Source organism: Watersipora subatra, chromosome 4, assembly GCF_963576615.1.
Source record: "Watersipora subatra chromosome 4, tzWatSuba1.1, whole genome shotgun sequence".
NCBI lineage: Eukaryota > Metazoa > Bryozoa > Gymnolaemata > Cheilostomatida > Watersiporidae > Watersipora > Watersipora subatra.
The window spans coordinates 3,867,794-3,883,424 of NC_088711.1; the positions used below are offsets into that span (position 1 = coordinate 3,867,794).

General features: G+C 35.5%; 1 protein-coding gene across 2 annotated transcripts; it reads left to right on the top strand.

The window, feature by feature from the left end:
- The first annotated feature begins 5,070 nt into the window (after positions 1 to 5,070).
- On the top strand, positions 5,071 to 15,021 carry LOC137395242 (gamma-butyrobetaine dioxygenase-like). Of its 2 annotated transcripts, none has more exons than XM_068082093.1 (9): positions 5,071 to 5,104; positions 6,061 to 6,211; positions 6,797 to 6,937; positions 10,460 to 10,645; positions 11,241 to 11,386; positions 12,923 to 13,028; positions 13,282 to 13,484; positions 13,621 to 13,781; positions 14,464 to 15,021. In XM_068082093.1, the coding sequence occupies exons 2-9, from the start codon at positions 6,083 to 6,085 to the stop codon at positions 14,613 to 14,615; spliced, it is 1,224 nt and encodes a 407-aa protein (XP_067938194.1). In that variant the 5' UTR covers positions 5,071 to 5,104; positions 6,061 to 6,082; the 3' UTR covers positions 14,616 to 15,021. The 2 variants fall into 2 exon arrangements, with proteins under 2 accessions (XP_067938194.1, XP_067938195.1); XM_068082094.1 differs by lacking the exon at positions 5,071 to 5,104 and adding an exon at positions 5,110 to 5,135.
- Positions 15,022 to 15,631: the final 610 nt, after the last annotated feature.

A 15,631-nucleotide genomic window follows, 5' to 3' on the forward strand; every position in this document is an offset into this window, starting at 1 on the left:
GCTTATTCATATCCTTAAAACAATGGTATTTCTCTTTAAAATAGCAGAACTCGACACGAATTTACTGTTTGACTAAAAAAGAGTAGAGAAACTCTCGTATAACAATAAAAAATATGGGGAACTCACTAAATATTTGTTCATCCAACTACAAGTTCAAGGTTTCTTCTTTAGAATGCTTGATCAACACTCAACACTCTTTTTATTGTCAAACTAAACGTGAAGCGATGAAAATTTAACCAATTGATGACAAAGTATACACAGCATGAGACCCACAGGAGTAACATAATTTTAAACCTTAATTAAATAGCTCAACACACACCTGCTCGTACGATTAAAGCATTTATAAGTCCTTCTTTGAAGTCACAAATGTATATAAACTTTATTGTCAATTTCGGCTTGACAAGTTATCAATCTTAATTAATGAAGTTTGTTTGCATCACCAACTCTCAGGGTTTTTTATTGAAAGCTAAATAATATTCTATACATTTGTACAAGTAAACACTAGTAACATAATGCTGCTTTCATATATATTTGTACACATAAACACTAGTAACATAATACTGCTATAATTATATATATTTATACATATACATACTAGTAACATTATGCTGCTTTTATATATATTTGTACATATACATACTAGTAACATAGTACTGCTATAATTATATATATTTATACACATAAATGCTAGTAACATAATACTGCTATTATATATTTGTACACATACATACTAGTAACATAATACTGCTATAATTATATATATTTATACATATACATGCTAGTAACATAATGCTGCTTTTATATATATTTGTATACATACATACTAGTAACATAATACTGCTATAATTATATACATTTGTACATATACATACTAGTAACATAATGCTGCTTTTATATATATTTTTACATATACATACTAGTAACATAGTACTGCTATAATTATATATATTTGTACATATACATGCTAGTAACATAATACTGCTTTTATATATATTTGTACACATACATACTAGTAACATAATACTGCTATAATTATATACATTTATACATATACATGCTAGTAACATAATGCTGCTATTATATATACCATAAAACCTCTATTTGACCGCAACATAATCATATTAATAACTAGAAATTCCACTGTCATACAGCCCACGACCAAAGAAATGGCCAGAGATATTGGCAAAAAAAGAAAGGGTACTGATGGTTGAGAAATGCAATATTAGCAGTTAAATGGCCCTGCAGTGCAATAGGATAACTGCAATGGTAGCTGTAATGTACTGAGTGTGGGTGTTATTATATACAACAAACAGCAATAATGAATGGAAAATATGTTTATATTTTCCCCCTGCAATAGGAGAAATGCAATATTGGCCAATATTAGAAGTAAAATGCACTGATATTCTTAGAATAATCAATGTTATTAATATAGTAAGAATAAAAAACCAATGCACAATTTTGTTTACATTTCAAAACGTCATAGGTAGCAATATCGAGAAGTTGTGGTATTTATATAGATTTTTAGAAAATTTATTTAAAAAGTGTTTGGTCATGACAAACAGCAATAATGAAAGGAAAATATTAAACGTTTATATCTTTCCCCTGCAATAGGAGAAATGCAATGTTGGCCAATATTAGAAGTAAAATGCACTGATATTATTAGAATAACCAATATTGTTAATGTAGTAATACAGCAATAATAGAAAACCTATGAGCGTTCATGCGTCTGGAAGACTTCTGCAAACTGCAGCAAAATAAAAGCTGTTATAAAAGTGTTATAAAGCTGTAGGCTTAATTTACTGTAATGTATGTAATTCAACAACAATAAAGAAATATGTTTATTATAACTCTGAAATGCAAAATTAGAAGTAAAATGGCAAGCTACTGTGTACTATACACAGTTTGAAAGTTGGTTGCGTTGAATGTAGAATGGTTTTGATAAGCGATCTTTAACAGAAAGCGAGTACGAGCATTCACGCGTCTAAAACTGTAGCAAAATAAAAAATGTTCTTGTCATGAAGGGGCGTTGTAGTTCGGCCCTAGCTTGTACATAAGTTGTAAAGAATTTTGGCTAATGTTTTAAATAATGAAACCTTCGGTGATTGGACAAAAAACACAGGCTGATAAACTGTGTACCACAATTTCGTACCTGTAAATCGGTCTACGCCTCAAACAGTCTACGTTTATTACAAAAACCTTCGAATAAATTCTATTACAAGTAAAAAATTCCATAGACTGATGAAATGAGCACGGTTTTCTCGTGAAATGCGCCCTGCTAAATAGTTCTACTATCTGTCGCACGGCTTTATTGGCATTTCAATTTTCGGTCTTAACTTTTATTAAACCGAGCTTTTCAAGCGTTTTGTGGCAATTTTCGTCCAAATTAATCTGTCTATTTGTGTATAATCCGATCAGATGGGTAAGTTTTAAGATAATACAGAGAGTTTACAAAGGCTTGGTAACATATTTAAATAGGTTTAAATGTGTTTTGTATCGTTATTATACTTTAACGACTTTACAAAACGATGCTTAAATTTGTTGATGAAATTTCTAGACAAGGGTTCGTCTCATTGTTGATTAAAAATTTTCATAAGTTGTGTGCACATGCATTTATCATAAAAACTCCCACACTTCGCTCCGCTCGTTTGGTCGTGGGATGAATCATTTATACTAATAACAATCAATTATTATCTCGTTGTCCAACTCCAAAGCTGTTTGCTTTTGTTTGTTAAAACTTTGACACAGCAACACCATAGAAATAATCAATAACAGTCTCAGGCTAGTAGTAGTTCCTTGTTTAACGCTGTCTTTCTACTTCGAAGTAGCCTACATATATAAAAAATTGGTTTAAATTTACGATGGTAGATGAACCTTCAAAGCAACGCCATAAAAATAATTACTAACTGTCTCAGGCTAATAGTAGTTCCTTGTTTAACGCGGTCTTAATACTTCGAAGAGCATGCATATAAAAAACGGTTGCAAGTTTTGAACCAAAGGTTACATTTAGCGAGCAAACCTTTACTCATTGCATTTGTGCTAATTGCAGCGTGTAAGTTTTACTCTGCCAAAAAATTGTTTAGACGCTAATATTGAGTTTTTCAACAGTGCAGAAAAAGAATCGAGGCCAGAAGATATCGTGGAAGATATTGGACAATTAGAAGATGTTCGTTCCATCGAAAGCAACAATCAGAACTAAGCTATCCGAGCAAACGATGCAAATATTTTTGTTTTAAAAATGCAAATTTTTGTTTTTGCATGTAATATAAGTATGGTTCGTTTAAGTCACTTGTTCATAAATATATATTTATATCATTTGATAGATTAGTATTATATAACTTATAGATATGCAGATTTATAGCATGCTATTTAATAGCATCCTTGCGGCTATCTTAACACGGCTTACAATGGATTGACGCTCATAACTCCACTTCTATTGCACATAAAAAGCTAGTTTTGGCTGCAAACTGTAGCAAACGCATCAATAAGTGTAATGAGCTTTTATGCAACATTGTTAAATATAGATATAAAATAAAAATGTGTTTTCAAATTTAGAATGAAATAAAAATTGAAAATGCCATCAAATTGCAAAGAAGGACACAGGCTATAATATGCAGTGCAGGTCAATTGCAAGTGATAAATATCAACTGGTAGAGATATTTCTCGGTTTTTCGGTGCATATTTAAATTATTTATTAAGAGATCTTTGACAAGTTGGAGGTAAGTTAGCAGATTTATTGCATCCGAAAGGTTTAATATCGCTCCACCAAAAAGAGGGGCAAAATATAGGTGACAATCACTTCGCCTGTAATAGGGCTAAATTTATTTTCTGAAAATTCTAACAAGCCATTTGAAAAATGGAACCCCAGCCTCTATTTGAACACCCCAGCCTCTATTTGAACACCCCCTCTATTTGAACACCGCCTCCAATTGACCGCTACTATTATTAGAGGAAAGGTTGAAAAATAGAGCAACTGACATTATTTGTGATATTAATAGTTTCATTGCTAATTGGATGGACAACACCTGTGATTCATATGCCCCAAAAGGATTTTGGTAATTTCATGGATTGTTAAGATCTGGAGTCAGGGATGCTTCTGATTGGCCTGCGCAACACGACGAATCACACGCATGATGAGATCTTATGCATTGGCACCAATGTACTGCTTGGCACTCCTTGTAACCATATGTACTTCATACCAAACTTGCATCTTTCCAGTGAGTAGGCTACTATTGCTAGCGTTAGCCATTATATTTTACAATAAACATACGATCATGAATCAAAATAGAAACCTATTAAATTGCTGCGACTCTGAAAATATCTAAATACGATTGATAAAAATCCAAATGGCAAAAAGCTAATAAATGTGCTGTCAAAGTATGCTTGCCCGATATGGCATTCCAAACAACTAGTGAGCATTGGGCATGTTACAAATAATCACACAGAAATAACGCAGACGGCAAAGCTTTTTGCTAACTTTGTAAATGATAGTTGCATGACCGAAGAACCCTTGTAATGCTGTCATTTATGAAATATATGTTTGTACAAACTTTGGGTATAAGTGTTCAATGCAACATAGTCAAAAAATAGTCAAAAAATAGACTAATTTTCTACTTATATTCACTTAATTTTACGAAGCATCCAATTCTCCCACAGCAGGCTAGAATGGTGATGTAACTGGACAGAGATTATGGCCTACATTTATCTCAAGATATGACCAAGCACAAAGTGGAAAGTAATTTACAGTGCATTTGCCATCACACCCCCTCCTGATCTCTCCCAGTTTGCCACCTTATTTTGCCAAGCAATAATGGCTACGTGCATCAGGGCTTATTGGCAAGAAGCCATCTTTAGCCCAAAAGTTGGCAAGCTTTTATCTGATGAAAGCTGTCGGCGTGTCGTAAAGTACTCATAAACAAAGGCTAGTGTATCCCATTATGCCTGCCCTTCGAACTTGAGGGCACTCTGCCAATTGCCTGTAACCGGCCTCAACTGGTTTAAACTGGTCACTTTAGTCAACAAACGATAGGTTTAAAATATGCTGTGCTGGAGGAATCAGATCATTTACTCTCTCCTATTCCTTCCAGGCAGAAGCTTTCTTCTTCGTGTGAGAAAACTCATCACATCTTTCTTCACTCGTAAATTCTAAAGTAGATCTCTCTGCATTTTATAACAAAAATAACTATCGTGGAACCATGTTCCTCAAAAACAGTATTGTATTGATATATTTTTGTTCAATTTCAACAATTGATATGGGTGCATGACCCAAATTTTTATTCTTAATAGATTTTTGTTTGCCAGTATTTTTGGGTCGTAAACCAATTTGAACATGCGTTGTAGAGATAATACCGTGTATATAAACTAATACAACAAAAACTTGTGTAGTAAATAACATTTACAATCTTCAAACCAGATTGTATTTTACTACTCGTATGTTACAAAGGTTCGAATTAATAAAAAATTATAACTGTAAGAGTAGATAGTCAAAAGGTTGATAATTTAAAAGGCTAAACTGGTAATTTTAACAAATATCTGAAGGTTTTCTAATTACTTAAATATTCCTTAAATATTGTCAAGTACTAAAAGTGTTTGATACTATACAGTGTTAAGTTGGTTACGAAACAGTTTGTGGTAATTAATGTTCTGCTTTATTCTGTTCCCATTTCATGCGTGTGTCACATTTTACTATTGGCTTAAACATATTAATACGCACCATTAACGTTGTCTAGTAGCGAAGCTTGAATTATTTTATAAATGTTTCAGCAAAACCTGAAATTTTTCACGAAACTATGTTGCTGGATATACATTACCAATTGAATATTTGGCTTCAATTTGCAGTTTTATACAACCTTGAATACAGTTATGTTCATCATAACCTTGCTACTACCTGTCTGTATGTGTCATTCTTGATTATGTTATACATTGAGGTCTTGCAAAGTGACAACTAACGGTATCTATGACTATAGACATCGATAAATAGATACATATTATAAATACATCTGCCATGTATAGAGTAAAACAAATTGTTCCTTTAGTAACGACCAGTTGTCTTCTACTCTACAGCTAACAAATTTTTCCCAACGCAATGAATGGAATCAGCTCAAAGGTCAAGGTCGAGTTTTATGAAGACTCTCTCCTACCAAAGCGTCAGTTGAAGCTGCAATCTGCAGAATTAACCAATCAGGGTCGTGTTCTTGTCGTCATCAACGATGAGGTAAATAGTTATCCCTAAATGAACAATGCTGTTTGTATTATTAGGCTGGCCACATATTGTCTATACAAAGTCAAAGACCAGATGACAAATTAATTTGTACCCTATATTGTTGCATTTTGAACATTTGTTTTTGAGAGCAACCCTATGTCGTGTCTGTTAATAAGGTCGAAAGAGAAGTTTCAACAAATTAGCTAGGTTGTGATTGAAGAGGCTCTTTTGCCTCTAACTGCTTTTTAAGCCGTTTTGAGCAGAAATATAATGGAAATCTCTCACATGATAATTTAGTGTAACTTTGTTGATGTCCTTTTAGATAGATTTTAATCATTGGTTGAGCAGGCTCTGCTTTCCACAAACCCTGATTTTAATCATTGGTTGAGCAGGCTTTGCTTTCCACAGCCCTGATTTTAATCATTGGTTGAGCAGGCTCTGCTTTCCACAAACCCTGATTTTAATCATTGGTTGAGCAGGCTCTGCTTTCCACAACCCTGATTTTAATCATTGGTTGAGCAGGCTTTGCTTTCCACAAACCATGATTTTAGCCTTTTCCACATACCTAGCAAAATAGGTAATCATAATTTGTTGCAGAAATTACAGTTCCCTGGGGAATACCTCCTTCGCTTCTGCGAATGTGCCAAGTGTTTCAGCTCGGCCTGCTTGAGTCATATCCGTTCACTGAGTGACCTTTACAAGGCTGACCTGAGCCTCAAGTCTGTAACCATGTCTGAGGTACCCTGAAGCAGCACTCATTTTGGTAGAAAGTAGGGGAGGGAGGTTAATGGCAGCATTAGTTCTACGAGTATATACACATTCTGTCACTCATTTTGGTAGAAAGTAGGATAGGGAGGTTTATGGCAGCATTAGTTCTAAGTGTATATACACATTCTGTCTAGAATATCATGGAGGTAGGTGTCATAGAGAACAACTAGCTAGTAGAGCTGGGCCGGATCATAGATGATTTTGATTTCAAAGGCTAAGGTAATATGCGACACTCAAATATTTGAAGCGAGTGTTATTTGAGTTATTTTTTGTTTGATCTGATTGGAACTAATGCAAAAGTGATCTGAAATTGGTTTTTTTAAAAACATGAAGTTATTTAAGATTTGGAATTGATAAACAAAGACAATTATTAGGGAACACGTTTCTATGTCTCTGTGCTAATAAATAACCCAGTGGTTATTAAACAGAAATAACAGTCAGCTCTGCTTTTTAGCCGTCAGCTATGATAGCACTGTTATGTTAGCTATATTAGCATTGCTAACATAACTATGCAGTGTTAGCAGCTATGATACAACATCAGTCTACAAGTACATTAGTGTAGTGTGCAGATATGATAGTACTGCTATCATAGCAGTGCTATTATAGCTATGCTATCATAGCTATGTTAACGCTGTTAACATAGTTACAATAGCAGGGCTAACATAGCTATAATAGCTGTTAACATAGCTGAAATAGCTATCATAGCTATGATAGCTGTTTTTAACACTGCTAACATAGCGACGCTAGCAGTGCTATCATAGCAGTGCGGCAAAACACAAATGAACCATTTTAAATGCATAATGGCAGACGGTAACTGTAGGAAGATAAGTCAATGAATTCAATCCTTTGCTCTACTTTCACTGATTTGGGTGATATCGCATCATTTTCTATCTAATAGGCATTTTTGTTAATTCAAATTTATGACTATAAAATAATAACAGCAGTCTAAACACATATACCGTAAAACCTCTAATTGAACGCCACCTCTATTTGAACGCCACCACCCTGAGAGAAGGGTTGAAAAATAGACCGCCACTCTCCAATTGAACGTCGCCTCCATTTGACCACCTCTTTGATATTATTTGATCTTTACGAGTCCATTAGCTGATCAGTAGAAAAGTGTCCAAAAAATCGTATTAATAATGAATCGTTTATATCAATAACAATTAATTCTCTCGTTGTCCAATTGCAAAGCTTTTCTTTCGTTAAAACTTTGACAGCAACACTATAGAAATAATCAATAAAGGTCTCAGGCTAGTAGTAGTTCTCTGTTTAACGCGGTCTTTCTACTTCGAAGTAGCTTACATATAAAAAACCGGCTCAAATTTACGATGATAGATTAACTTTCAAAGCAAAGCTATAAAAATAATTACTTTTTCAGGTTAATAGTAGTTTCTTGTTTAACGCAGTCCTAATACTTTGAAGGACATGCGTATAAAAACCGGTTCGCAAGTTGTGGACCAAAGTTTACGCTTACTAAGCAAACTTTTACACGTTGCATTATTGGAAAATGCAGCGTGTGAAGGTTTTGCTCCGCTAAAAGATTGTTTGGACGCTAATATCGGCTAGTTCAGCAGTGCTGAAGACGAGTTGAGGCCAGAAGATATTGTGGAAGGTGTTGGACAACTAGAAGATGTTCGTTCCATCGAAAGCAACAATCAAAACGCAACTGTCCGAGCAAACAATGTAAATATTTGTTTTAAAAACGTTAATTTTTGTTTCTACATGTAATATAAGTGTAATTAGTTTATGTTACTTGTTCATAAGTATATTTGTATCATTTGATAGATTATTATTGTATAATTTAGAAATATGCAGATTTATAGCATGCTATTTAATATCATCCTTGCGGCTATCTTAACACGGCTTACAATAGATCGATGCTCATAACTCCACTTCTATTTTGCATAAAAAGCTAGTTTTGGCTGCAAACTGTAGCAAACATATCAGTGAGTGCAATGAGTTTCTATTCAACAATGTTAAATATAAATATAAAATAAAAACGTGTCTTCAAATTTAGAATGAAATAAAGATTGAATATGCCATCAAATTGCAATTGGTTTCTCGATGCACATTTATTAAGAGATCTTTAACAAGCTAGAGGTAGGTTAGCAGATTTATTGCATCCAAAAGGTTTAATATCGCTCTACCGAAAAAAGAGCAAAATACAGGCGACATTCGCTTCGTCCGTAATAGGGCTAAATTCATCTTCCAGATATTCTGACAAGCCATTTGAAAAATAGACCGCCAGCCTCTATTTGAACGCCGCTTCCAATTGACCACCACTATAGAAGAAGGGTTGAAAAATAGAGCGCCATGGCGTTCAATTAGAGGTTTTACGGTATACAGGCTATATACCCATTATAGAATAATACTTTGACATCATTCATCAATTGAATGTTAAAATAGAAAAAGTAACTTAGCCATCTTAAACACCGTCTTGCTTTTTAAATCTTTTTTTACTCGACAATTTATCAAACAGTTTCAAACAATTATTTAGTGATTTAGTTACAACATGTACAGTAACCTCTCACTTCTCGCAGTTGATCGGGACAGACAACTCCCCGTGATAGGTGAAAATCTGTGAAATAGAAACTAATAAACTCATATCTAATAAAGTTCACTTTTTTATTAATTTCAAGCATTTTCTTTTTTTTCTGTTTTTGATAGACAATTTAGAGAGTCGTGGGTGTTTGATAGACAATTTAGAGAGTCGTGGGTGTTTGATAGACAATTTAGAGAGTCGTGGATGTTTGATAGACAATTTAGAGAGTCGTGGGTGTTTGATAGACAATTTAGAGAATCGTGGATGTTTGATAGACAATTTAGAGAGTCGTGAATGTTTGATAGACAATTTAGAGAGTCGTGGGTGTTTGATAGACAATTTAGAGAGTCGTGGATGTTTGATAGACAATTTAGAGAGTCGTGAATGTTTGATAGACAATTTAGAGAGTCGTGAATGTTTGATAGACAATTTAGAGAGTCATGGATGTTTGAGAAACATGATGAAGGGCCTCACAAATGGGCGGCCCTTTTACACTTCACAAAATGTAGCAGGAAACTAGCTAACTGCAACGGCTGCTAGTATAATGATGCTCACCAAGGGATCCCACTGGGATAGAGCATGAGAGGGATTTATGTGTTTTATATTTTTATAAACCTTATTTTTATTCATTTTCGTTAATCTACAATTTTTTAATGAAGTGAAGGACTGAAGGCGTTGGGAGAACCGTGAAGTAATGAGGTGTTACTGTACTCCTGTTGTCATTAAACATGGGATAGTACTGTTGACCTTATCTCAAGGTTTACTCTAGTAATGCTATCTAACACTTACATATTAAACTGACACTTGGAGAGATTTCTGACCTCACTAGTTCTCGTTCGTTTAGTTTACATGTTACCAACACAAAACATATTTTTGCCTGTTGTGTCATATCTTGGGGCACCTGTTACATGTGTTTGTCATTGGCCAATGACCAATGTATGCTGCAGGATGGTAAATATATAGAGTATGTGGCCACAAATGATCACAGCGGACGTTTCACAGCGGAGTGGCTGTATAACCGCAGGATGACGCAGCAAGGGTGGGAGGAGCGAAATGCAGCTGTTTTTCTTCACAAACCTTGTTCGTGGCCAGTTGCTGACAAAATGCATGTTGAGAAGGCTACATACTCGGAGGTACAACATACTAAGTGTGATGAAGGAAGCAATTTTTAATATATAACTGTTATTATATGTTGTTATATAGCTTACAGCTAAGCTTGTTAAGAGGACATAACTGCCAAGAGTGGTTTCCAGCTATACCATGACTCATGTCAAACTAACTACTGAAATAACTACTGAAACTAACTACTGAAACTAGCTACTGAAATAGGGAAGGGTGTGACCTGTTGACTGACGTTTATGAAATTACCATAAAATACATCATAGCGAGTTTTGAGTCATTAAATTAAGGGTTACCGGGTACTGTTTTTTACACCCATCACTAAGAAAAGCCCAAACATTTTATGTCATATTTTATTATAATTTGGTAAATCGATGTCAACACTTGTCTACATCAATACTGTAATATAGTCAATTCAGGTATTTAGTGAAACGGTGGTGAATATTCTTTGTAAAACTCTACAAAAATCAACATTTTCAAGCATAAATACTTCCCTTTTATCTCAATGGCTTCTTTTAGATGAATCCGACCAGTTTTAGTAAAACCACGAGAGTCTGAAACTAAGTGAATTACTCTCTACCACCCTCCTTAACACTCTAACCTTTGTAGGTCACTGAGACTGAAATGGGAATGCAGAAGTTCATTAACAACTTAATAAAAGATGGGCTGTTCATCATAACCGGTACGCCGGACAGACGTGTGGCTGATGAATTTGGGGAGAAAACGGGCCTCGCTCCAATCATGAACCACTATGGGTAAGCGGAGATTTGTCTGCCCACAATATTACTAGACATAACAGTAAACTAATATCATGCCCAGCCCAAGTAGTAACAACATAGCGAGCAAGAATAACATTCTCAATGCTGGTGTATCTGGTGTGGTTCAATGTACTTATAGATAGAAGCTCTTAGTTGACTTTATGTAATATCTAAACTTATCAGCAAGAGAAATCATCACAAGAAAAAGGATGTGCCATTCTGATAGATCACATTCTAGATTCTGAGTCGAACTCGATAATTCTTTTATAACATATGCGACAATGTATACGATGACAAGTATATTCGCCGAAACTGGAGTGTCAACCTTGTTGGTATTTCATTGTCCCATTAGCGGTGGCATCGCTACGATTGTCTTGCCTACTTTGAGAATATTTTGCGTGTTGTTGTCTTAGCGCGAACTTTAGGCAAATTGTCAGACTAAAGCATAGAGCTGATCGTCCGCCATTACAAAGATATTAAAACAGCAATACTGAAGGTTAACAGTTAATACAGTAACCTAAGAAAGAAACCTGACACATAGTCATCACTGTCAGCCCTAGTAATGACTGACTAACTATTAGACTTATGGATAAGCTCAAGAATGATCTAAGTGAATAACTCAGAAATTATGATACTCAACTAAGTGTGATAACTGTTAACCTTCAGTTTCCTTGATTTTCAGTTCTTCACTGCACTCCGAGTAGGTCCACTGTGCCTGTCAATTGTCATCTTTTTTGTTGCCAGTGGCCTTGCGCCTAGCAACGAGGAGCTAGGCGCAAATGTGAAGAGAAACCTTCACCTTCACCAACCGGAATGGGCGAAGCTGAGAGTAGAACTTGGACTTTCAAGTCATGAGTCCATAACAACAATGGATATAAAATATTTGCCAAAATAGAACATTCAATGCTGGGTTAGAAAAGCTATAAATTATTAACAGTTATTCCTATCTACTTATTAACTCCAGCTCATTTTAACTAGCATGCAGAATGTTTCCAGGTCTTAGGGGTAGACAACTTCAAAGGTTTGACTAGACATGAAGCCATTATTATATTACTTGAAGGGGAAATATCACCTAATAGCAGTAGGGTAATTTATAAAGCGAGAAGGCAACTCTTATGTAGCACAGAAGTTTATCTGATGCATTTGATGGAAAAGTGCTTGCATTATTACATAGGTTATATTCTTTGTGGACCAGACTGGGCAGGTCTATTTTAATTACAGAGGATTTGGCAGATCAGTCCTTATAGCCAATTCCAAGACAGCGTTTTCTGAGAAATATAGTTTGTAGTATAAGTAACATTCCAGCAGCCTGGGCATTAAAGATGGCTTCCTATCATATGTGTTTCATTGCTTAGTAGCAGGTGAGTATACTTTAGGGGAAAACTGTGATACAACAAGGTTTCTTTTGTCAACTAGTTACTAAACACTTCACTTTTACTCTGATCGACATGGAATAGGCTAACGGGTAATAGGGTTTTTCTGCAAGAGTAGCACATACTCTGAAAAGAGGATTAACCCACTGTGTATTTTCAGACCCAACTGGATAGTGGAAAATGTACCGGTTCCTACCAACCATGCCTATAGTTCTTATGCCTTGGATCTGCATATTGACCAAGCGTTCCTCATGCACTGTCCAAATGTAGGTAGCTACTCTTGCTATCAACCTAGCCATAGTTTCTATGCATAACTTTCTATAATGCTGCGTAGTAATACCAATTCTATTTTCAGCGATGTATTTACATTTACAACAATTTAGCATTCATCCGAAAGCATGAGTAACAGGAAGGTTTTAAACCTAAGCAATAGAGGTTATTGCTTAGGTTTAAAACCAGTTCTACCAAATACTATGTACTCTGCCTCAAGAGCTAACGACATCTTCCCTTTCTTGTCAGATACAACTGCTGCACTGCATGACTCAGTCTGAAGTTGGAGGAGAGAGTATCATGTCGGATGGTATTCGAGCAGCCAACCTTCTTAAAGAGCGACACCCAGAGTATTTCCACATTCTCACTACCCTTGAGATTAACCAGAAGGATGTCATCTCCCACTACAATCAGCAGCAATACTACGTCGCAAACCGATCCCCAACCATTGTGTGAGTACCAGCTGTTGACCTACCAGGGTGTGACAATCCTTGCACAAGCTCTTCTTGAGTAAATAGTGTCAGTGTTTAACGCCTGCTCTCTGTGATATTTCTAGTTGGAGCATATAGTAGCGCATTTCTTTTTTAGCCTTAACAAAGATGGTGATCCTGTGAAGTTTATGTTCAACTCAGTGGCACAGAGCAGCTTCTTCTCCGGTAGCCCTGAGCAGTATGAAGAGTACGAAAGAGCGACAAAGGCATTTGTAGGTCTCCTCAATGAGTGCTCCATTACTTTCAGGAATGAACCAGGTAAGCTTGCGGTTCTCTACGATTCTGACAGTTCTTTTAATTATGAAACGAGTAACAAAACATGAAATCTTGCCTATTATCTGCAGAATCCTTTAAAAACTCATTTTTACTCCAGTTCAAATGTACCAACTTTGGTAGTCCTTAATTTCCAAACTTACTTTTTAAACCAAACATATTTTTTTCTAAATTTGTGTAGAAAAATTGAGCTAGCTTTCATTTCTATCATCAATCTTTGCTAGGCACATGTTCTGTTTTGAAATGATAAGTTCTATGAGAAACTTGCAAAAAGATCTGGCATCCTCTATTATTAACAATATAAAATCAAGGTCTATGAATAAAAACCTATAAGAATTATTGAGACGCAGTACACCATTAGTAACTTTGACAGTACTTGTCTTGATGTTACTAGTACAGTATTGCATTACCGTACAACCTCTATTTGAGTGCCATGGTGCTGTATTTTCCAACCTTTCTAGTATAGTGGCGTTGTATTAGATGTGGCATTCAAATAAAGGTGATGCTTAAATAGAGGTTTTGTGGTATTAAATATCTTTTTAGTAGTAGGAGAATGTTTCGTAAAGCAGATTGTCGACGTAATGTTTTTAAATATATTCTTCAGATGATACGCTTGTTGCTGCTATGAATCCAGGTGAGATTATGATTTTTACTTAAATGAATGCAGGTGATATCATGGTGTTTGACAATGAGAGAGTCTTACATGGAAGGGCATCCTACGACAAAAGGTATGAAAGGAAGCTGGAAGGTTGGTACCTCAGCTGGGACATGATGCACTCACGGCTCAGAGTCAGCAATATCAAGACAGCGCAAAACTAACGCTTAGCGCTCACATGATGTATGTCTCAGGGCTGCTAAGGCAGCGAGCTATAAAAACTTTTCTTTAAGCTTGTCTGTGTGATATTTTTGCACTCATCCACAATGACTTACACTGTTCAACCAGGAGGCTTACTGCCCACACACAGGTTTATCATACTCTTTAGTCATGCATTGGTTATTTTATTAACATTTATACAAGTTTTCATGCCTTAAAATTCTTTATCTTGTGATCTGTTTTCATCCCATACAAATAATATGGTGTTGGTAATATTTTATTTTTGCATCCCATGCATATTGTCTTTATATTATTTTTTTTATTTATCTACATAATTTTTATACTCGTGTAGTAATTCTCATAGAAATACACTTGCAATTATGTAACCAAATAAACTACAAAAAAATACAACTATTCATTTATACATTGCCAGTTTATTTTAAGATGGGGAAAAAGTTACATGTTTTTATGAATATCTAATAATCAAAGTCCAAATCAGCAACGCAGCTGGGCAGCTGTGTTGCTGATTCTGGCCCAAATAGCGTTGGTGGCCCAAATAGCACTAGTGGCCCATATAGCCCTGATGGTCGGCTGACCATGCATCTGATGCTGGTACTGCTAGTGGATCATAATGCATGATGGCAAGTCCTAGAGCTGTAGGCATTGACGTGTAATGGCGAGTACTGTTGCTGTAGGTATTGAAACATGATAGCAAGTGCTAGTCCTGTTGATATTGACACATGATAGCAAGTGCTAGTCCTGTTGGTATTGACACGTAATGGCAAGCGCTGGTGCGTGCTTATCTTTGTTGCTCTACTTGAAAAGTCCAAAAAACTAGCTCGCTCTTAACAATTGCTGTATTTCCTCATTTGTTGGTTCATTGTTTCGTGAACGAATAAGAAGTTTGCATGAGTGGACAATAACCAATAGTGCTGCAACCAACCCACAAGCTATAGAATAGCAGGTGATAGTAACTCCAAAGCTGGTATAAGCATTTACTAGTCCAGAGAGGGTGGCTCCA

Bases quoted from the DNA above. Each gene is read 5' to 3' on its own strand.
- LOC137395242 (XM_068082093.1), top strand. From the start codon at position 6,083: ATGAATGGAATCAGCTCAAAGGTCAAGGTCGAGTTTTATGAAGACTCT. The intron at 10,646-11,240 runs GTACAACATACT...TAACCTTTGTAG, and splicing joins AGAAGGCTACATACTCGGAG to GTCACTGAGACTGAAATGGG. The intron at 13,782-14,463 runs GTAAGCTTGCGG...AAATGAATGCAG, and splicing joins TACTTTCAGGAATGAACCAG to GTGATATCATGGTGTTTGAC.